This window comes from Canis aureus, chromosome 26, assembly GCF_053574225.1.
Source record: "Canis aureus isolate CA01 chromosome 26, VMU_Caureus_v.1.0, whole genome shotgun sequence".
Taxonomy (NCBI): domain Eukaryota; kingdom Metazoa; phylum Chordata; class Mammalia; order Carnivora; family Canidae; genus Canis; species Canis aureus.
Window position 1 is genome coordinate 39,186,461 of NC_135636.1, and position 24,286 is coordinate 39,210,746.

The window sequence follows — 24,286 nt, forward strand, 5'->3', positions numbered from 1 at the left end:
ATCATGAATTTCAAATACTTTTTGTCAATAGTTTTCCTTCATTGGTTGGTACAAGGTTGATTCCTTCATTGGTTGATAAACTTCATTTTAGGTTATTAAGATGATGGATTATATTGATTGATTTTGAATATTGAACCAGCCTTGCATCCATGCAATAATGCCCCATGGTATATAATTCTTTTCGATATTAATGCCTTTTCATATAATTAATAAATAATTCTATTTGCTAATATTTTGTTAAGGATTTGTGTGCATATAGTCAAAGGAATATTGGTCTGTTTTTTTATCGTGTATTTTAAAAAAATTTTTGGTTTTGGTATCTGTGAGTACTAGGTTCATACACTGAATTGGGAAGTGCTTTCTTCTCTTTGATGATCTGGAAGAAAGTGCATAGAATCGGTGTTAGTTCTTTAAATATATTGTAGAATTCTTCAGTGAAATCATTTGGGCTTGGATACGGCCTTTGGGGGAATTTTTACATTACAAATTCAGTTTCTTTAATTCTATTTCATATTGGGTGAGTTATGAGAGTTTGTATTTTTTGAAAAATTGGTTTATTTATTATCTTATTTTTATTTTTCAAAGATTTTATTTGTTTATTCATGAGAGACAAAGAGAGGCAGAGACATAGGCAGAGGGAGAAGCAGGCTCCTGGCAAAGAGCCGGATGTGGGACTCCATCCCGGACCTCAGGATCGCATTCTGAGTCAAAGGCAGCTACTCAACTGCTGAGCCACCCAGGTGTCCCTATTTTTTTATTTTATTTTATTTTTTATTTTATTTTATTTTATTATTTTATTTTATTTTTTATTTTATTTATTTTTTTTTAAAATTTTTATTTATTTATGATAGTCACGCAGAGAGAGAGAGAGAGAGAGAGAGGCAGAGACACAGGCAGAGGGAGAAGCAGGCTCCATGCACCGGGAGCCCGACGTGGGATTCGATCCCGGGTCTCCAGGATCCTGCCCTGGGCCAAAGGCAGGCGCTAAACTGCTGCGCCACCCAGGGATCCCTATTTTATTTTTTTAAAGTAGACTTCATGCCCATCGTGGTGCTCAGTGTGAGGCTTAAATCACAACCTCGAGATCAAGACCTGAGTTGAGATCAAGAGATAGATGCTTAATCGACTGAACCACCTAGGCTGCCCTCAGAATTGGTTTATTTAATCTAAGTTGTCAAGTTTATAGATATAAAGCTGTTCATAGATTTGAGGTCTGTAGAGTCTGTCATGATATTGAATTTCATTATTGATATTGGTAATTTGTGTCTTTTTTTTTTCTGTATCAATCTTCCTAGAGGCTTATCAATATTATTGATCTTTTTATAGAAACAACTCTTACCTTCATTGTTTTTTTTCTATTGTTTTTCTATTTTTAATGTCATTGGTATCTTCTCTATATTGTTTTTTTCCTTGTGCTTGCTTTGGTTTATTTTATTCTTTTTCTAGATTTTTGAATTATGAGCTTAGATTATGTTTCTCTCTCTCTCTCTTTTTTAAGTTTTATTTATTTAAGTAATTTCTACACCCAATGTGGGGCTCTGACTCACAACCCGGAGATTAAGAGTCTCCTGCTCTTCTGATGACCGAGCCCACCCAGGCACTCCATACTACACTGCTTAAAACCCAGACTTGGACTTTAACCATCTTTGAATTCTTCAGAGCATTTAGCCCAAAAAAATACCCTCAAGTGACCCCAGGAAACAAATGTTGGGTTAAAATTTACTCTTGCCTTCCAGTCCTTGGATTTCTTGGTATTTCTTTAGAGTTTGAGGCCAGATTGAATTTCTGTAGCTTCAGGATAGCTCACAGTCTTAGAACCCCTGTTTGAATTTGCCGGAGGCCAAGTTTGAGATTCCAGGGCCCAGCAGGTGCCATCAGAGAGATGTGTTAGAGGTAGATATTCCATATAAAGTGGGCTTGGAGCCCAGACACTGACTCCACATAAATACACGAATTCTTGTGTGTTAGGAGGATACCCCAGGAATAATAATCCACCAAGGGGACACACATGAGACTTTTCACCAAAGCTCTGAGAAGAGGCAGGAGGGTTCCAGACAGGCAGCTGGGTCAGAAGAAATTCTTGATCCTCCTGTTCAGAGTGTGCAAAGTTTGCAGTGTTACCCTCTGCAGATACTGTCAGAACTAGGTGACGAAGGAAGGTTTGGGGCAACTTTCAGGGACGTGATCTGAGCTGAGGGGACTGGCAGGAAACAGACTCCACCAGAGAAGGACTATTACCAGAGTCTGTGAGCTAGGTAGGAGAGAAGCATCAGGCTCAGCTGAGGACAACCAGCTCCATGCTTGCCTTATTCTCCACTTTCTTTCCAGATCATCACCTTTGGCTTTTAAGGATGTGCTTAAAATTGACATACAAAGTTCAAAATGATAATACCAGAAAAATGTTTTTTTTTTTTTTTTTTTACCAGAAAAATGTTATAGCTGTTTTTTTTTTTTTTTTTTTTTTTTTTTTTTTTTTTTAGTTATAGCTGTTATGTCCTGTTTGTATCCCTCCAAAATTCACATATGGAAATTCTAGCCATGCCCCCCCCCCCCAAAGTGATGATATTAGGAGGTGTCATGAGAGGTACTTAGGTCATGAGGATGGAGTTATCATGAAGGATTAGTGCCCTTATATGGGACCCCACAGAGCTCCCTCACCCCTCCTACCCCATAAGGACACGGTGCACCAGGAAGGGAGCCCTCACCAGATGCTGCCATGATCTTGGACTTCCCAGCCACCAGCACTGTGAGAAATAAATTTCTGTTGTTTATTAGGCCCTCACTCTGCAGTATTATTATAGCAGTCCAAGTGGACTAAGACAATAATATGGTCTAAATCTGCCCTTCGATTTATTTATTTTATTTTATTATTTTTAAAAGATTTTATTTATTTATTCATAGAGACAGAGAGAGAGAGAGGCAGAGACACAGGCAGTGGGAGAAGCAGGCTCCATGCAGGGAGCCTGATGTGGGACTCGATCCTGCGTCTACCAGGAACGCGTCCTGGGCTGAAGGCGACGCTAAACCGCTGGGCCACTGGGGTTGCCCTGCTCTTCGTTTTAAAAGTTAATAAAATTGAGCTGGAGGGAATGTCAAGATGAGAAGTCAAGTTGCCCACTCTCAGTGCCCTGTCCATCATTCCAAGTAAAGTTAAAATAAGCACCTTAAAAAAGTTTCTTAATAAAAATGACAACCAAGGGAGCATCTTCAATCAAAACGACACACATGCTTGAAAGCCCATTCTCTCCTCTTTCCAGAGCTTCCTTTGGATCCTCAAATCAGGGTAGGTTAAAACCATTAAGACAGAAAGGCAGCATCACCTGAACATATATTCATATCAATGGCTATTGCCCTATAAGATCATTTTCTTAAGATTTTATTTATTTCTTTGAGAGACAGAGAGAGACAGAGAGAGAGAGAGAGAGAGAGAGAGCGCACACAGCAGGGAGGAGAGGCAGAGAGAGAGGGAGAAGGAGGATCCTCACTGAACAGGGAACCTGATGGAGGGCTCAATCTCAGGATTTTAAGATCATGACCTGAGTCTAAGGCAGATGCTTGGTTGACTGAGCCACCTAGGCGCCTCCTTATGAGATTATTTTTGGTGGGAGGCTGAAGAACCTAATATTTAAGAGCACAGTTGAGTTAAATGATATAATCACACGACTTACCAGTAGGTAGTTTTGCTTTAGTGGATGAATGAAAAAAAAAAAGGTAGAAAAGATATATACCTATATTTATAAATATCAATATCTATCCATCTATATAACATCTTTTGCCCAATCCCGTAAATTTCTTTTTCTTTTCTTTTTTTTAGAGAGGGGGTAGGTAGAGGGAGGGAAGAGAGAGAATCTTAAGCAGGCTCCACACCCAGCATGGAGCCTGATGCAGGGCTCAATCTCATAACCCTGAGATTATGACCTGAGCCAAAATCAAGAACTGGATGCTTAATTGACTGAGCCACCCAGGTGCACCCCAATCCCTTAAATTTCAAACTTCCTTTGTCACCTGGTTTCAGATATATATATCTGAAATATATATATATATATATATATATATATATATATATATATTGGTTTTTTTGCAAACCACACATAAGGTGGTTTTTATTTATTTATTTATTTTTATTTTTTTTATAAGGTGGTTTTAAACCAACAATTAAACCACCACTGTTTTTGTTTTTGTTTTGTTTTTTAAAAAGATTTTATTGATTTATTCATGATAGACACAGAGAGAGAGGAGGGTGGGCAGAGATACAGGCAGAGGGAGAAGCAGGCCCCACGCAGGGAGCCCCACATGGAACTTGATCCCAGGACTCCAGGATCACACCCTGGGCCAAAGGCAGGTGCCAAACCATTGAGCCACTCAGGGTTCCCCCCACCACTGTTTTTGATGTGTGAATTCAACTTATTCTCGTTTGGGAGAACTTTTATTGTTTTTTTCATTGTTATTTATATTTACTATTTAATGTACTTTTTCACTTTATTTTTTCTATCTTGGTCAATGTTCACTGTATTATTTTTAAAAAGTTAGGATTAATTTTACTAGGAAGCAAAAGGCAAAATATAATAAAGAAAATCAAGATGACCAGGCAGGCACAAAGATGAGTGGTATAGACTCTTGAGAAGGGTCAATGTGGAAATTTTGGATACAGAAAAATAGATGAGGGCAGCCCTGGTGGCTCAGCAGTTTAGTGCTGCTTCAGTCCAGGGCCTGATCCTGGAGACCTGGGATGGAGTCCCATGTCAGGCTCCCTGCATGGAACCTGCTTCTCCCTCTGCCTGTGTCTCTGCCTCTCTCTCTCTTTCTCTGTGTCTCTCATGAATATATAAAATCTTAAAAAAAAAAAGAAAAATAGATGATTTTTTTTGCTGTTTTTTTTTAAGATTATTTATTTATGAAAGAGAGAGAGAGAGAGAGAGAGAGAAACAGGCAGAGGGAGAAGCAGGCTCCATGCAGGGAGTCTGATGTAGGACTCGATCCCGGGTCTCTAGGATCGCGCCCTGGGTGGAAGGTGGCGCTAAACTGCTAAGCCACCAGGGCTGCCCAAAAAATAGATGAATCTTTATGCCAAAATACCACTTTTTTTTTAACATTCTAATGCAATTATCTTGAAGCTTGCTTCTTGAAAATTAGTCTATAAACAGAAATAGTTATATATGCATATATATGATATAAAATATTAAAAGCAATACCTGTATACTCATGAGTCATTTAAGAAAACATGAAGCTTTCTCTTTCTCTGTAAACATAAATCCCTCTTTCTTCCACAGATGTAATTGCTATCCTAGGTTTTGTTAATCATCCACTTGCTTTCCTTTGTACTTTGACTGTTCACATTATATATTTCTTTCTTTCTTTCTATCTATCTATCTATCTATCTATCTATCTATCTATCTATCTCCCTGAACAATGTACTGCTGAGTTCTTTGTTTTTTGAATTTTATTTTTGAAATGCAGTAAAATAGCTATATATTTTTTTCATTCAACATAATCATCTTGAAGTGTTTAATTCATTAATTCATTTTCATTGCCATATATTATCCCCATGGTATGACCAAAACCAACATTTATTTATCTAGTCTATTGTTAATGGACATTTTTTACTTTCCATTTTTGTAAATTGTTACTCAAAAAATTATTGCAGTGTTGCAATGAACATTCTGGTATAGGTCTGTGGGTGCACACATGCAAGAGTTTCTCCAGGGTGGTATTTTTCTGTGATGGAGCCACAGGCATTGTAGATGAGTCTCTTCTTCCTGTCCTTTTCCTGACATGTTGCAGGACATTTGGTGTCTTTGGCCCTCTCATACACTAACCACCTATAGCACTCTGCCACAATGACAACCAAGCAATCCCAGTATTTCCAAACACCCTTTAGGATGCCCAGTTGAGAACTCTTGTTTTAGAGTATGTTATCAAGAGGTGGAACTGTTGGGTCACAGGTTACAGGACTGCTTAGTTTTTACTTAGTCTACATATACCATACTGTTGAGGTTCAGAGATAGTGGTGGGTTCCTATCACAAATCCGACATATCCATAATTCATGTTCTATGGCACACTCATGTACTACATGCCTATATATAGTTCAATATACCTCAGAAAGTCTTCACACATATATTTAATGCTGTTGTATCAACAATTTAAAGTATTCCTCCTTTTACAAAAGCTCCACATTTCACAATCTATTAATAGAATATTTTCTGTTATCCTTTCTGTAATAAGTTTGGTTATCACATCTGAAATAGGACTTCTAGTTAAACATTCCCACAAAAACATTCTTATCCATATTCCTTAAAATGATAAATCTCCCCTCAATATCTTTGAATGCTTGTTGAAAGCTTTCACATGTTCAAAACATTCTTAGGTTTCACTCCTATATTAATCCTCTAGTTCCAAGAAGCTATAACTGATTGATGAGGACTTTCCCACATGTGTTGACATCTTAGCTTTCCTGCCCTGTGATTTTGCTGATGTTCAACGAATCTGATTTGTAGATGCAGGCTTCTGCATGCGGGCAGCGTTGATAGGAGTTTTCTTCTTGTGTGTTTTTCTTTGATGTTTGGTGAGGGCTGACCTCTGGCTGAAGGTTTTTCTACATTCATTACATTCATAGGGTTTTTCCCCTGTGTGAATTCTCTGATGTTTTGTGAGGGCTGATTTTTCATAGAAGGTTTTCCCACATTCAGGACATTTGTAGGGTTTCTCTCCTGTATGAGTTCTCTGATGCACAACAAGGTTGGATTTCACACAGAAAGATCTCCAGCATTCATTGCATTTATAGGGTTTCTCTCCTGTGTGGGTCCTTTGATGCTGAGTAAGGTTTGATTTCACACAGAAGGTTTTCCCACAGTCATTACATTTATATGGTTTCTCTCCTGTGTGAGTTCTCTGATGAACTGTGAGGGCTGACTTCTGGCAGAAGGACTTCCCACATTCATTACATTCATATGGTTTTTCTCCTGTGTGAGTTCTCTGATGTTCAGTGAGGTTGGACTTCACAAAGAAGGACTTGCCACATTCATTACACTCATAGGGTTTTTTCCCTGTGTGTGTGCTCTGATGTTGAGTAAGGTCTGTTTTCTTAGGAAAGCTTCTCCCACATTTATTACAGTTGTAGGCTTTCTTCCCTTTGTGAGCTTTCTGACTTTGAGTGAGGTGTGACTTCTTACTTATGGTCCTGCCACTTTTGTGATACTCATTAGTTTTCCTCCCCGAGTGCATTCTCTGATGTTGAGCGAATTTTAGCTTCTCACAGGAGGATTTCTCACATTTACTACCTTGAAAGCTTTTCCCTCTTGTGTTAATTCTCTGACTTTGAGTGAGGTGCGATTCCTTCCTTATGGCTCTCTCACTATCATTACACTCACTAGGTTTTTCTTTTGTGTGAGTTCTCTGATGTTGAGTAAGGCATGGCTTTTCATGGAAGGATTTCCCACATTTATCACTGTCACAGATTTTCTCTCCTGCATGAGTTCTATCACTTTGAGTGTGGTATGACTTCCTCAAGGCTCTCTCACTTTCATTATATTCATCAGGTGTTCCTCCTCTGTACATTTTCTGATGTTGAGTAAGATTGGACTTCCTGCTAAAGGATTTCCCCAGTTTATTACAATCATAGTGTTTCTCCCCTAGGTGAGCTCTCTGATGTACATGTGTTGACTTCATGCATGAGGGTTTCTTATTTTTACTGGATTCACATGATTTCCTTTCCTTAAGGGTTTTTGGATGAGCACTGAGCTTTAATTTTTGGGTGAAGGCTTGTCTGTATTCATTATCTTCAGAGGGTTTCTCTCCTTTGTGAGGTCTCTTATGTGTAACAAAGGCAGTCTTTTTGTGAAAGACTTTTCCACAATTATTATATTCAAGAAGTTTCTCCAAAACAGAATTCTTTTCATGTTGAATAAACTCCTCCTTATATCTGTGGGATTTCTTCTTTTGATCACTTTCATGGGGCTTGTTCACTGCATGAATTTTCTCATGCATAGCATGAAGGGATCCCCATCCATTGAGATCACTAGACGTTTTTCTTACATGGTTTCTATTACTAATAATTAATTCTGAAACACTTTCCAAGCTTGTTCCAGATAAGTCACATTTATGGGATATTTTTCTTGAGGGCACTGGGTTTCTCAAGGTCTTAGTTCTCTCCTTAGTCAATATTCTGTTGTTGAAGAAGAAAGCTTTCCTCGAATACTTATCTTCCTTCGCTTGGCTTCTTTCTTTCATGTTATTGGCTTCCTGGACTTCTAGAAATATAAGAAATTGACATACATCACAAATCTCAATGCATTTCTTAAGAAATGGCATTATACACAAGTGGCCTATATGGAATTGATTCTTAGGTTCTTAGATATAGTGTTCTGGGATGGAAGAAGTCCTGAGCAAATATTTATTCTCTTCTTTTGGTTTGGTAACATGAAAATCAAGAAAAAACACATATTATAATAGAAAAAAAAAGGAGAGAAAGTGGAAACTTAATACAAATACAAGTGGCTTTGGTTTGTTATAAATATGATGTCAAGATGGATAGTAAGTTTGGAAAAAAAAAAGACATAAGGAACATTGTGCTAAGTAAAAAGGATGTCAGGAAAACAACTGATCCAAGGATGGAGGATTTTCTTTTTTTTTTTTTTAAGATCTTATTTATTTATTTATTAAAAAATTATTTATTTATTCATGACAGAGAGAGAGAGAGAGAGAGAGGCAGAGACATAGGCAGAGAGAGAAGCAGGCTCCATGCAGGGAGCCCAACGTGGGACTTGATCCTAGGTCTCCAGGATCACGCCCTGGGCCGAAGGTGGAGCTAAACCGCTGGGACACTGGGGTTGCCCAAGATCTTATTTATTTATTGATGAGAGATACACAGAGAGAGGCAGAGACATAGACAGAGTAGGAAGCAGACTCCCCGTGGGGAACCCAATGCAGGACTCGACCCCAGGATCTCAGGATCATGCCACCCAGGCATCCCAGATGGAGGATTTTCAAAGGATGGGCAAAGACAAAGGATATTGAGGAGGCAGACAAGGAAGACTGGGTGGTAATAGGGGAAGTTTCAGAGCCAAGATCAATTTGACAGCATATCAGAGACTTGAACCATATCCTCCTCTCCCCATGCTTCACCACCTGCAGTGGAATCCTTTACTCCACTGTCCATTTTCCCAATCTCTTCTGCCCTTTTCCCATTCTGTATACTAACTCCAAATTTACTTATGAAATAATTAATTGCCTTGTGTCCAAAGGTCCAGTCCTATAGTTCATCCCTATCTCTTCACAGAACTGTGATATGGTAAAACAATGCCCAAAACATGTGTTAAAACATAGGAGGGGACAAGCCAGGCTTGCAACAGGATCCAATTCCCCTCTGTATTCTGGTTGTTGGTGCTGTCAGTTGATTCTCTCAGAATAGATCAATAGTTATCTGGCCTGATTGACACCTCTACTTCTCCCTCTTTCAATCTACTGATTTGCTTTGCCAACTGATTGTGTCCTGTCATAATTAACTCAACCTTTATATCATGTTTTCTTCCTCTCTGATTTCTTTTTTTTTTTTTCCTGTGAAAACTCAAGCAGCTGGCTATCCAGTTTGGTCCAAGGGCCTTTATTAATCTTTGCCTTAAAATTTTTTTTGCTATGGGTGATTATTACTATCCTCTGTTCTTCTCATTTTATGCAAGAACATCAATTGTATACTTAAAAATACATGACTTTTCTGTAGCAGATAAAACAAACAGAAGCCAATATGCTAGTAGGGAAAATTTGATATTGGATTTTTACACCTAGAGATTACATTCGATTCTTATAATCTAAGTTCACAACACATGTTCAAGTGATCAGCTCATAAGTCTACAGTATTGTCAGATTATATCAGATCAGGGCATTTATTTATTTATTTATTTATTTATTTATTTATATGATTTTATTTATTAATGAGACACACACACACACACACACAGAGAGAGAGAGAGAGAGAGAAGCGGAGACACAGGCAGAGGGAGAAGCAGGCTCCATGCAGGGAGCCCAATGTGGGACTCAATCCTGGGTCTCACACAGGATTCACACCTGGGCTGAAAGTGGTGCTAAACTGCTGAGCCACCCGGGGTGCCCTAAACTGGACATTTCTAGCCACAAATCCACTCTCATGTTTTTGACTTGGTTAGTACATATTCTGTCCCTAGCTCTACTCAGAATCTACACATCCCTTCAGGGCAATGCTACTGTCCCATTGCTTTTTTTTTTTTTAAGAATCTCATCACTTCAAGTTCCATTAATGGCAAGGTTTGCAAGTAAATACTATCTGTACAATGTGTTCTGACACTTTTTTTCCATGGCCAGTTTGTGTGATATTTTCTCTACTTAACTACCACAACTGAGCCTAATTTCCATTGCTTCTGGTTATAATCCACTCTTTCTTTCTTTCTTTCTTTCTTTCTTTCTTTCTTTCTTTCTTTCTTTCTTTCTTTCTTTCTTTCTTTCTCTCTCTCTCTCTCTCTCTCTCTCTCTTTCTTTCTTTCTTTCTTTCTTTCTTTCTTTCTCTAATTAGGTAGTTAATTAATTAATTTTTTAAGTAGGCTCCACCTGGGGCCTGAACTCACAACTCTTGAGATCAGGACCTGAGCTGAGATTAAGAGTCAGATGCTTAACCGACTGAGCCACACAGGCGCCCCATTCCACTTTTTACTTTAAGTTTGGGATTTCTACTGCCTCCAACCTCCAGTGAAAATGGAGTTGATATTTTGTCTTTCTTTTCTCTATGGCCTTGAATAATATGCAGGAAAAGAAGAGGCAATGCTGAGTTTACACGTCCATCTGCATGCTGGAATTTATTCCTTCCTTCTCAGAACACTTTTTTCACGTGGCTTCTGGGACACCACTGTCTTCTGGTTCCCTCCCCACCATCCTGGGTGCTTCTTTTCAGTCTCGCTTTTTGCAGTCATGTGCCTCTGGCCCTGCAAACCTAGTAGTCCTTGCCTTTCCCCTCTCACCTAATGTTTCACTCAGATTTAGAAGTCAGTCTTACCAGGCCCATAAAGCTTTGTTCCTGCTAACTCTCTGACATCAGCTGCTACCTCCTTTGGAAGCCCCTCTGGTCCCACTGACACCTCGCTGTTCTCTGATTACACCAAGCACACTCCCATCTCGGAGACTTCATACCTGCTGCTCCCTTGAGCTGGAAATCTCTTAATCTGTGCCTCTCTCCATCCCTCCGTTCAAAACTCTATTCTACTGTTCCTGCTCAAATGTTCACCTCCTCAAAGAAGCCTCCTCTGATTTCCTTTCCAAAAATAGCACTCCCTATTGATCTCTATACCCATCATCTGACTTTAATTTTTCATATGATAACTACTAGACATATTACATTTTTTCTTGCTAGTTGCCATTTTTTTGCTAAATTTGCCATTGGATCTACTGATAGGAGTAGAGACTTTGTATCCTCTATGCTTAGAATGTGACTGGTGTATAGCAGTGCCTAAAATAAATATTTGTTGAATATAAGAAGGCACCAATAACTGCATATTTACTGAGTGTTTGGCATAGGAGGGAAGATGAACAATAGTCATTAACAAACAGAAAAAAAAAACAGAGAAATAAAGGTCGAGGATGAGTACCAATCGGTTTCTATGAAAGCCAATCTTTCTACATATAAAAGTCAAACAGAAAAAAAAATAAAAGTCAAACAGAACATGAAGAGCATTTATATAGGAGGGTGCTATTTGGAGGTTTGTTATCTAAGGTAGGGTGATCATCTGTCTTGAGCCACTTCTAAAAGCCTCTAAAAGAGATTTCTCTCTTTTTTTCTTTTTTAGATATTTTATTTATTTATTTATTCATGAGAGACACACAGAGAGGCAGAGACATAGGCAGGGGGAGAAGCAGGCTCCCTGCAGGGAGCTCAATGAGGGACTCGATCCCAGGACCCTGGGATCATGACCTGAGCCAAAGGCAGATGCTCAACCATTGGACCACCCAGATGCCCCACTAAAATATATTTCTAAAATGCTTTCAAAAATACCCTGAACTGGCCACTTGGGAACCAGTTTCCACCAGTTGTCTTCTATCTACCCCTGTGAACTCACCTGGGCAGCTCTGACTTGGGAGTTCTTTCTTTGGTACCCATGGCTCTTCTCCTTGCTCCAACTTGAATATCAGCTCAGGTTTGGTGACGCAGTGCCCTGTTATGGGAAATGACATGGGACTTGGCAAAGCTGCTTAAAGTTCAGGCCCTTTGAAGAATCAGATGGGAGAAGCTTTAGAAGCTGTAAGGTGATAGGGCCTTCATTAAAAAAGACCTTTTCACCATGGAGGTGAGAATATAACATACTTTCAAGTTCCCTAAGAGGGTCTTTTAATCCAAAATCTCAAGCCTGAAACTCATGGGGCCTTACAGTGATTTGGTTCCTAAGATAGAAAATGCATGTCGTTGACAGGTGCATGGAAGCCGTGCTTACCCAGTGACACCAGGTGCCTGTAGTTCTCCAGCATCACATCCCTGTACAGGAGCCTCTGGGCAGGGTCCAGCAGCTGCCACTCCTTCTGGGTGAAGTCCACGGATATATCCTCGAACAACACCGATCCCTGTAACAGCCCAGTCCTGCTCACCATGAAGTGCTCAAGATCAGATGGCATGGGAAATATATATGAGAATGAATTTCTACTGTGTTCATTTTTAAAAAAGCTTTTAGGGTGGAGAGAGAGGGTGAGGGGAAGGAGCAGAGGGAGGAGGAGAGAGAGAATCTTAAGCAGGCTCCACGTCCAGTGCAGAGCCTGACATGGGGCTTCATCTCATGACCCTGAGATCATCACCTGAGCCAAAATCAAGAGTCAGATGCTTAACTGACTGAGCCACCTGGGCGCCCGTACTGTGTTCATTGTTAAGAGTTTATCAGAAAATGTTACAAAGGATGACGTAACCAGGTACCTTCCTTTATGTTATACTTTATGGAAGAAACAGAAATCATAATAGAAATATTCTGCCTCTATATTTATTAATTTATAAACAACAAAAATTTGAGTCCCTCTATATATCTAGAATGATTCTAGTTGTAAGGATGCTAAGGCAAAGGAGACAATGGTCCTGTTATTAAGGTGTTCACAGACCAAGAAGGAGACTTTCTACAAAACACATTCAGGCCCAATAATAATTAACAATACATATAAAATTAAGGGAGTTGCAAGTAGTGCAGTGTGACAAAATAGGTTGGGGGCTTTGAAGAGACTCAGAACAAGTAGAGATATTTAGTGGTTAGTCACAGAGAAATACTGGATTTTCCCCCAGAGACCAGTGGCCTCCAGATACTTAGTCACCCCATTACTCGGAGTTCCTAAGCATCCCTCAATGTATTAACTTGTAAATTATGAATGTCTAGGACTCTGCAGCTAGCCAGCAAAAGTAAAGCTTACTTTCTTAGTTTTTTTTGATACAAAAGAAATATGAGAGGGCATTCTAATACCTTCTTTACATCCTACACTACTTCATTGTCTCATGCAGTTCTCTAGGGTGGACACCCGACTTTGGAGATTACTTCCATGGGAATGGGGACATATACATAAGTAACATGATCAGATTTATATTTTGAAAGCAAAGACTTAGTAGCAGAGTGGGAGAATGTTTTAAAGCAGTGACTCTCATTCAACTTGATCTTGTCGGCAGGGGGTGAAGGGCATTTGGCAATGTCGGGAGACATGTGTGGTTGTCCCAACTGAGGAAAGGGTGCTTATGGTATCTAGTGGCTGGAGCCCAGAGATGCTGTGGGATATCTTACGATGCTGAGGACAGCCTCTACAACAAAGGATTATCTGGCCCCAAATACTGATTGTGTTGAGAAAGTCTGAGAAGGGTTTTTAAAGGGAAGGGAAGGGAAGTCATAGAGGAAGGCAATAACCATTATAAGAGAAGATTTTATTTATTTATTTATTTATTTATTTATTTATTTATTTAAGATTGTATTTATTTATTCATGAAAGACACACACAGAAAGAGAGAGAGAGAGAGAGCGCGGCAGAGACACAGGCAGAGGGAGAAGCAGGCTCCATGCAGGGAGCCTGACGTGGGACCTGATCCCAGGTCTCCAGGATCAGGCCCTAGGCTGAAGGCGGCTCTAAACCACTGAGCCACCGGGGCTGCCCAAGAGAAGATTTTAATGTAGTAGCAGGGCCATTCAGAAGTGGAGTTGATTCTAAATGGAATTAATCAGCAGTTGGTTAGGGCAAGAGGGGAAATGAATGGAACACTACTCCGAGATTATCAGCAAGAGCAGCTGGGTCAGTGCTGGTGCTGTATTTGGAGACTGACAACCCAGGAGAAAGAATAGGTTGGGTGAGAAAAAGATAGATAGATAGATAGAGAGAAATCCTGGACATGTTATACATAAGGCATCTGTGACACATACAGGTAGAGAGGTCACTACAGGTAGAGAGGTCCAGGTGATGGTTAGATATAAAGTCTTGGAAATCAGGAGGGAGGTCCAGGATTAAGGCGAAGTTTGGAAATCAGGAGTTTCTCAGCGATAACTGAAGCCATCTGAGTAGGGAGCTTGCCCATAAAGAACAGGGAGATGGAAGATTTGGAACCTAAGAGGGAGCAGGAGGGGGAGAAGACCTTGGCGACCAAAGAAGCAGGAGTTAGTAGTAGTATCTGCACATAGAGCAGAGCACGTCCACGGTGGTGCTCACTAAACAGCCGTTGAATGAATGAAGCCTGTCTCAGAGGCCACTGGTGGTGACAGTTTCAAGAAGAGATGCTCCTAACTCGACATGATGGGCTGGGCACACACACTGATCTCTTCTGCTTCCAAAACTATAGCAGGGAGAGACATAACAACACCAGTACATGATCAGGGAAGAGGGGTGCAGGGAAGGGGGCTGTCAGCAAGTGACAAATTCTGACTGGTTTCTGTAAGCCATAGAGTAGGAGGCAGATATTGGAGGAAGTGTGCTCATCCCCTAAAACAAACACAGACTGTGCAAGAGTCTGAGGTTCTGTTCAGAGCCAGGCAGGATCTCCCAGCTGGGAAGCAGCTGTGGCAGGAGATGAAGTGGGCTCTGGGCTCAAGACCCAGAGGAATGAGTGGGAATATGAGGCCTGTCACATTCCTAGGTCGTTCTTAGCCCCCAGAGGGGTTGGCTAAGGATTAACACTTGGGAGAACCTTCCTTATAAAAAGCAGGACACCTGCCTCCAGTCTGCGTGAACTTTGCAACCCAAAAGAGAAGCAAGGTACTATGCTGAGTACCCTGAACCAGTCACAGGTTTGCTTTTAGGGCAACTCTAGGGAAACAGATCAACACCTTCTGTCATTGGGTAAGGCACTGCCAGCTTTGTCAGGGGGAAAGGAAGGTCCCCTGGGGCTCTGTCCCCCTCTGTACATCCTACAGAGAGGCCTGTCTGTACACATCTCCCACCAATCCATGTAAAAGGCCCCAGGTCTGTCTTTTCATTCAAGGGAAAAGCTGGTGGAGGAAACAGACCCCTATGCTGCCTAGATCGATCTTATGAGTTTTTTGCCTTTCTATTCACACAGAAAACTTTTTAAAAAAGGGCCTCAGATGCTGGAGGAAAAACAACCATTGGAAAAATAAGCATGAAGAAAAACTGCTTAACAAATTATTCTTTTATGTAAATAAAATCTAACAGCCAAAAAAAATTAAGTACCAAGAGGAATAGATTGGAGCCTATGAAAACAAAATTAATTTAGATACTGAAGACAATAATTTTTAAGACTTCAAACTGGTATCCCCAGATTGACGTCAGAGTCTCACTTCCATAAAATGAGAAAAGTTGGCTATGTGAAAAGCAAAGGGACCCAGATAGTACAGATGCTTTTTTAATTTTTAAAATTATTTATTTATTTATTTATTTATTTATTTATTTATTTATTTATTTAACAGAGAGAGAGCACAAGCAGAGGGAGTGGCAGGCAGAGGGAGAGGGAGAAGCAGGCTCCCTGCTAAGCAGAGAGCCTGATGCAAGGCTCTGTCCCAGGACCTGGGATCATGACCCGAGCTGAAGGCAGATGCTTATCCAACTGAGCCACACAGGCACCCCAGATAGTACGGATTCTGTTGCTGACTTAGGAAAGCCAAAAAATCTAAAACCCTCCAAAGAAGGCTCGAAAACAAAATGACGTGGGTGACAAAAATGAGCAAATCTCTTACCACACAGAATGAAAGCACAGGAAAATGAAAAGGATGACAGGAAAGGAAAGGAGGACAGATGGACCACCGCGGAGAGCCACTGACAGCCTCCCAGGAGCTCTGGGTGGCAAGAACCAAGAGGAGGGTGGGAGGGAAATAATCACGGGAAATCACTAGAAGTGTCCCAGAGCACTTGAGTGTTCATTGGCAGGAGCTGTCCGGTTAACCAAATAGGCACACTGGCAGACGCTGCCCGGCGAAATAGCTCAAACCCCAGGAAAGAGAAAAACTTGCAAGAAGAAAGAATAAAACAGGTGTAAGAACAGAAATGGCACTCAACTTTTCATTCTCTGCAGATGCTAGGGGATCCTGTTTACTCATCATACCCAGAAGGAAAAGGAGTCTGAACCCAAATGCTACAACCAATCATCCCTGTAACAGGGCAGAAGAAAGGTACTTTCAGATAGTCAGACTTAGAAAACGTATCACCCACACAGTCGTAAGATTCTCCAGAGGCCTCCATCAGAACTCAGCAATCAGAGAAGGAATACAACCAGAAAAGGAGAGTGTGGTGAGCAGACAAGAGCAGGAAAAACTGGTTCCAGGTGAAGCAAGGGGGGCTTACAGACTATGCAAGGAAAGAGGCATAGGGTAACTCAACAGGAAACTTCAAAAAAATATTTATAAACTATATGTAGGCAACATTTTTACATTTTTGGACAAAGCAACGTATTGTGAGCATGAAGCCTGAGAGTTCTCGAAACTATAGAAGAAGAGCTGCTATGGTGATTGTTGGGGAAACTGAGGCAAGCTGTGATGGTCCAGTAACAGGTCATCTGGAATGAGGTAGTAAAGTCAGCCCCTGAAAATACAGAGAATGACTGGTCCTCTGGATGGACGGGGACTGCCAGAGCTCACGGTCAGCAGAGTGCACCCGAAAACCCTCTTTCTGCCTAAGTATGGGTCCCAGATTTAGTAACCAAAAACGCAGGGCACCCAGTTAAACAACAAATAGGTTTTTAGTATAAGTATGTCTCATACAATATACTTTATGTACCCTGTGTCTTATTTATAATCTCATGCCTAAGAGCTCTCCCATTCCAAGTTCTTGGACAGGCTTGAACAGAAGCAGATGGTATCTTACTCTCAAAAATGAGTGAAAGCTTGTAGTGGACTTGCATACTAAGACATATTTGACCTATATGGCCAAATTGCTTTTTTTTTTTTTTTTCAGTTACCTCTATACCCAGTGTAGGACTTGAAGTCCAACCTCAAGATAAAGAGTTGCTGCTGTACCGACTGAGCCAGCCAGTTGGCCAAATCTCTAACGATGTATCCTTAGAACCATTCCAGCTAAAAGCACTTAAATCTATTATTTATACTTTCAGTAAAAAGTATAAATAATAAATTTCATAATGCTATTGTCCTAATTAAAAGAATTAGGCCAGGTAAGGAATTTAATAGTGACTGGAACATGATAAGCAACTCTAAGTTGTAGATAACATTATAACGCCTTATCTTCATACTTCGGACTGCAAAAATAACCAGAAGATGTATATTAGAATTGAAATAATTGGGCAGCCCCGGTGGTACAGCGGTTTAGCGCCGCCTGCAGCCCAGGGCGTGATCCTGGAGACCCTGGATAGAGTCCCACATCAGGCTCTCTGTATGATGTCTGCTTCTCCCTCTGCCTGTGTCCCTGCCTCTCTCTCTCTCTGACTCTATGAATAAATAAATAAAATCTTAAAAAAAAAGAATTGAAATAATTTTTGTTCAAGTAGCTAGAAGGTGTGATGTGATTGTTAACAAAGAATTCAAAAAACTATATTTATTATGTAAAGAGAGAAGAGAAAATGGGAGAAGAAAAGTATTTAGAAGGTTTCCATAGAACCTGAGATAAAGGAGTCTATAGATGGTACTGTGGATGAAAACAATCCCTGATGTCGACAAGAAGATAGGTTCACATATGCGTCACATACATCAACGGTAATCAATAATACAACACAAATCAAAGGTAGACCTTCAGAGCCACCAGAAGAGGAAAAAAGGAAAGTCAGATAATATCACAGGAACAAAGTCAAAAAATGAAAAAAATGAAGAAAAACAATCAATGAGAAAACATGGTCACTAATAAAAGGTGAAGTCACCTTTTCATTGAAAAAGTAATTAGTAAATGACTTACCTGGGATCTGTTCATTTTCTCCTGCTCCTGGAAAAGTTTTGAGAACTCTGAGGCCAGAGCTGGAGGAGGGAGAAGGAGCAGAGCAATTATGAGAAATGGGATCTGTCCTGAAAGTCCTCGGAGCCTTTGCTTAGAAACCCCATGCTGACAGATGGCCACACCGTGGGAGAATGTCTCTGACCCTTCAGAAGGGGCAGGTGCATGGAGGGGACTCTCATAACCCTTGTATAACTGTGGGGAGCTAAGAGAAGCATGCTTTTCATTGTGGGGGGGAGTAATATTTATCTTACTGGTTTCTTACAATTTACAGCTTTCTTTGATTTAATAGCAGAGAGATATAAAACAAGCCAAAGTCCAATGAAGAAAGAGTCAGTTAAACAAATCTTAGCATAGCAAGCATGACATGCCATGCCTTTGGTCATTATTAAACATGTTATATTTGAAGTTTTTGATGTCGGGATTTACTTTATTTATTTTTATTTTTTAAAAAAGATTTTATTTATTCATGGAGACACACACAGAGAGAGAGAGAGAGAGAGAGAGAGAGAGAGAGGAAGGCAGAGACACAAGCAGCCTCCATGCAGGGAGCCTGACGTGGGACTTGATCCCATGTCTCCAGGATCATGCCCTGGGCTGAAGGCAGCGCTAAACCGCTAAGCCACTGGGGCTGCCCTGGGATTTAGTTTATTTTTTAAAGTTTATTTATTTATTTAAGTAATCTCTATACCCAATGTGTGGCTTAAATTCATGACTCCGAGATCAAGAGTCAGTTCCACAGTCTTCCAACTGAGCCAGCCAGGTGCCCCCGGGACTGAAAACAATCTAGTCATGGAAGGTGGAAGGGAAAATTTGTGTGTGTGAGTGTGAGTGTGTGTGTGTATTTTGGGGGCAGATATAGATGAAGCAAAATGGTCATAAGTTGATAATGGCTGAAGCCGTGACAAGTATATGGGAGTCATTACATTATTTTCTTTACTTTTGTAAAAATGTGTAAAAACAGATGCAAGAAACAACAAAAACCTGACAGAAGTCTGCTTATCTACTTTCCTACATATCTATATATCTCTATATATATATTTAAATTTTTTTCATTTTTAAGTAATCTCTACATGTAACATGGGGCTGGAACCTACAACCCTGAGATCAAGTTTTGCAAGCTCTACTTACTGAGCCAGCCAGGTGTCCCTCCTACTTATATTTTTAACTCCTTTGAGTTAAAAAATTAATAGGAAGCTCTGACAACAGGGATAGATGTGCTTTACGGAAGTCTGCTTTTTAATTTTTAATTTTTATTTTTTTAAGACTTTATTTATTTGGGGGAGAGAGAGAGAGAGCAGGAGCAGGGAGGAGAGGCAGAGGGAAGCGGACTCCTCGATGAGCAGGGAGAGATCATAGGACCTGAGGATCATGACCTGAGCCATGAGCCAAAGGCAGATGATCAACTGACTGAGCCACTCAGGTGCTCTATAAGTCTGTTATTTTATTTTATTTTATTTTATTTTATTTTATTTTATTTTATTTTATTTTATTTTATTTTTTAATCTTTAAAAAGATTTTATTTATTTATTCATGAGAGACACAGAGAGAGGCAGAGACACAGGCAGAGGGAGAAGCAGACTCCCTGTGGGGAGCCCGATGTCGGCTCGATCCCAGGACCCCAGGATCATGACCTGAGCTGAAGGCAGATGCTCAACCACTGAGCCACTCAGGTGCTCTTAGTTTTTTTTTTTTTTTTTTTTTTTTTTTTAAGGGATTTATTCTCCTTTGGTTTCAGTGTCTCCAAGGGATTTTTTATTTTTTATTTATTTTTATTTTTATTTTATTTTTATTTATTTATGATAGTCACACAGAGAGAGAGAGAGGCAGAGACATAGGCAGAGGGAGAAGCAGGCTCCATGCACCGGGAGCCCGACATGGGATTTGATCCGGGGTCTCCAGGATCACGCCCTGGGCCAAAGGCAGGCGCCAAACCACTGCGCCACCCAGGGATCCCTCCAAGGGATTTTTTAAAGAGTTTTTTTTTTTTAATTTTTAAAAAGATTTTATTTATTCATGAGAGACAGAGAGAGAGACAGGCAGAGACTCAGGCAGAGGGAGAAGCAGGCTCCATGCAGATGTGGAGCCTGATGTGGGACTTGATCCCAGGACTCCAGGATCACGCCCTGGGTGGAAGGCAGACGCTAAACCGCTGAGCCACCCAGGGATCCCTTATTTTTTATTTTTTTTAAAAGACTTTATTTATTCATGAGAGACACACAGAGAGAGGCAGAGACACAGGCAGAGGGAGAAGCAGGCTCCATGCAGTGAGTCCCATGTGGGACTTGATCCCGGGACTCCAGGATCGCGCCCTGGGTTGAAGGCAGGTGCTAAACCGCTGAGCCACCCAGGGATTCCCAGGATTTTTTTTTTTTTTTTAATTAAGAAACTTGTTTCAACTTAACTGAGCCACAGTGGACCGAACAGGGGCTTGGAAGTCAGGGGGCCCCAGTGGTCCTTTAGGTTCTGGGACTAACAAATAATGTAAACTGAGATTATATTAATATTAATGATACTGACAATACTTGGATAGCGCTTACTATGGAACAGGCACTGCTCTAAGTACTTTACATATGTTACCTCATTTATTCCTTAAAATAAAGCAAGGTGTAAGTAGTATTATTACTCCCAGTTTATAGGTGAGAAATTGAGGGAAGAAGTGAAAGTAAATGTGGTAGAGCCGGGCTTTGAACCCTGGCAGTCTGGCTCCAGAAACCTTTTTTTTTTTTTTTTTTAATTTTTATTTATTTGTGATAGTCACAGAGAGAGAGAGAGAGAGAGAGAGAGGCAGAGACACAGGCAGAGGGAGAAGCAGGCTCCATGCACCGGGAGCCCGACGTGGGATTCGATCCCGGGTCTCCAGGATCACGCCCTGGGCCAAAGGCAGGCGCCAAACCGCTGCACCACCCAGGGATCCCCAGAAACCTTTTTAAAAGATTTTTAATTTATTTATTCATGAGAGACACACAGAGAGAGGCAAAGACACAGAGGGAGAAGCAGGCTCCACGCAAGGAGCCCGATGTGGGACTTGATCCCAGGACCCCAGCATCACGCCCTGAGCCAAAGGCAGATGCTCAACCACTGAGCCACCCAGGGGCCCCCAAAACCTTGTACTTAACCGTATACTAATGACTCCCTCAGACCCAATACTGCTCACTTTTAAAATGAGACAGGCTTACATAACCCCTGAAGCCCCTTGCTATACGCCTACAAAGGCTACAAAGGCAGGAATGTGCGGGGGGGGGGGGGAGGGGGGGCGGTAGCATATCTCTAAGTTCCAGGTAAGGGGATGGCCGTAGTTTGGGGACTGTACAGCATCCCCAAAAGGGACTGGAAGGAGAATAAAAAGGGGAGGAGTTCGGGGAGGAGAGGAGCTGGTGTCTCCATGGCCGTCCTCCCAGACCACAATCTCCTCAACTGTCCAGTGGATGTCCTCATCCCAGAAAGCCTGCCTCTTGCTCACCACCTTCAGCTCAGCTCACCTCTCTCTTGAAAGCCGGCCCAACCTTCACGGAGGGACACTTCTTGACAACCCCTGGTGCCGTGATGTTACTCAGGGCAGAAGGGTCACAGTCATTGCCTCCAAGCAAGCAGAGATAGAACCTGCTTGTTTCCTCGATCTGTGCCCTGCAGCTGTGCCCCGGCTTTCTCTGGGTAGGCTGGGGATCTCCCAGGTGGGAATCCTGTTCCTGATGGCCCCACCTTCTTTCCTTACAAGAGCTGCGGGATCCAAGGAAATGTGAACCTGGCTGGAGGAGGTAAATTCACACAATGGGAATCTCCAGCCCAGGTCCCAACGGTCTCTGGGACTTCCCCACCCCCTACAACAGAAGCTCTCAGTGAGGCTCCCAGACCAGCAGGAACAGCAACGTCAGATACTTGATAGAAATGCAAATTTGGGGGCCCCTCCCAAACCTATCGGGTGGGAGACTCTAGGGGTGGGGCCTCGCCAGCTCTTGGGTTTTGACAAGTCCTCTAGGTGATCCTGCCCTGCCGCAAGCTTATTTGGGAACCACTATCAGAAAAATCTGGTTTGAGAGTCTGTAAACTGTTGCGGTCACAGGGCAGATGGACAATGAAGAAAGAGCAGAGAAGCCTTCAAAACCTGAGGGCTCTAAGCAGATGTCAAGAAATCTCCAAGAACTCTAGAGAGGACTCAGCTGGGGACACTCCAGGTTCTTCCGCCTGGCTCTTAGAGACTTGCCACTCTGTTAAGTGCTGTGAAGGATGCTCTGCTGGACAAAACCCAACATAGGATTTGGAAATAAAACTGTTTGAGGTTTGCATGCCAGCTCCTTCAATTACTGTCCATGACACTTCACCTCCAGAGTCTTGGTTTCCTTCTTGGTTAAAATGGGATTAGTACCAATTTTACAGGGGGTCTCTAGAAATCAATAATATTCTTAATGAAAAGAACAGTGATAAAGGCAATTAACATTTCCCAAGGGGGATCCCTGGGTGGCTCAGCGGTTTAGCGCCTGCCTTTGGCCCAGGGCCGATCCTGGAGTCCCGGGATCGAGTCCCGGGATCGAGTCCCACATCGGGCCGGCATGGAGCCTGCTTCTCCCTCTGCCTGTGACACACTCTGCCTCTCTCTCTCACTCTATGTCTATCATAAATAAATAAATAAATAATTCTTAAAAAACAAAACAAAACAAACATTTCCCAGGTATTTACTGAATGCCAGGACCTGTGCTGAGTGCTTTACAGGTGCTATCTGATTCAATCCTCAGAACAACCTGGAGACAGGTTATAGGAATAAGTTCATTGTACAGACAGGGAAACTGTAAAGTATGAGTCCTAGAGGCTCATCATTTGGCCCATGGAGACTCAGTGGCTGAGCTAGAATTTAAACTCATCTGAGTTCAAACTTTGGCTTTTTTTTTTTAAAGATGTTATTTATTTATTCATAAGAGACACAGAGAAAGGGGGTGGCAGAGAAGTAGGCAGAGGGAGAAGCAGGCTTCCTGTGGGGAGCCTGATGCAGACTTGATGCCAGGACCCCGGGATCACGCCCTGAGCCAAGGCAGGGGCTCAACCCCTGAGCCACCCAGGCGTCCCCAAACTTGGGCTCTTCCACAGCCCGCTACAGTGCAGACCCACCACCTGCCCTTAGCTTGCAGGCGTATAATAAATGTTCTGGGAATTCACTCCCACCTCCGCTGCTCTCGTGAATTTGACTCGCCGATGAAGGGTTAACCAGGGCACATGCAAATTCGAGGAGCTCCTGGAAACAGTTCTTTCACATTCAGATGTCTTTTCTCCTTGCACTTTATTCTGACCCGGAAACCCGTGCCCCTGTCCTTCTCCTGGAACCTGCGGGAACGCAGCCACGCTGCTCTGTCCCTGGCTTTCTTTAGGGTCTCAGCCCGCGTGGGATTCGCTCAAGTTTTTGCTTCCAGCACGTGTGGACACAGACCTATCCCGCGCCCGGCAAAGCAACGGTGCAAAGAGGTTCTCACCTGTAGTGCGCATCCTTCGTGCAGGACTCGGCCCCGAGCAGCGCGTCGACCCCGGGTCTCCACGGTTACCTGCGCTGCGAAGCTGTAGACAAGGGAGCGGGCGAACAATGAGGCAGAACTGCACATGCGCAGGAGCAGCTGCGAGGGACCAGTTCCCTGGGCTCCTCTGCGGGGAATCCATCAAATTCGGGACTCCGTTTCCCATCAGTCTGCGCGCCCCCTTTCTTAGGGAATGTCGGAAGAGTCTCTGCCTCATCTGGTGAATTAGGTTATTTGTCCAAAATCATCTTTACTTTTGCTTGGAGCTCTGGTTCCTCCATGACCCCTGGATTAGGAATCTGAACCTGGTTCCACCTACGACCCTGCTCAGGTCGTGATCCCAGGATCCCAAGGGTCCCAAAGAATCCCCTTTGATCCCTTTAGACTCAAAGCTACCTTGAGGAGGAAAGGTAGGTATCCACTGCACACATGAAAA

The 24,286-nt window shown here is 42.0% G+C and overlaps 1 protein-coding gene across 1 annotated transcript; it reads right to left on the reverse strand.

Moving 5' to 3' along the window:
- Positions 1-4,934: 4,934 nt before the first annotated feature.
- ZNF334 (zinc finger protein 334) lies at positions 4,935-24,286 on the reverse strand. Its single transcript, XM_077873445.1, has 5 exons — positions 23,812-24,286; positions 18,314-18,372; positions 12,448-12,574; positions 12,076-12,171; positions 4,935-8,247 (listed from the first exon to the last, which is right to left on the reverse strand). The coding sequence occupies exons 1-5, from the start codon at positions 24,065-24,067 to the stop codon at positions 6,476-6,478; spliced, it is 2,310 nt and encodes a 769-aa protein (XP_077729571.1). The 5' UTR covers positions 24,068-24,286; the 3' UTR covers positions 4,935-6,475.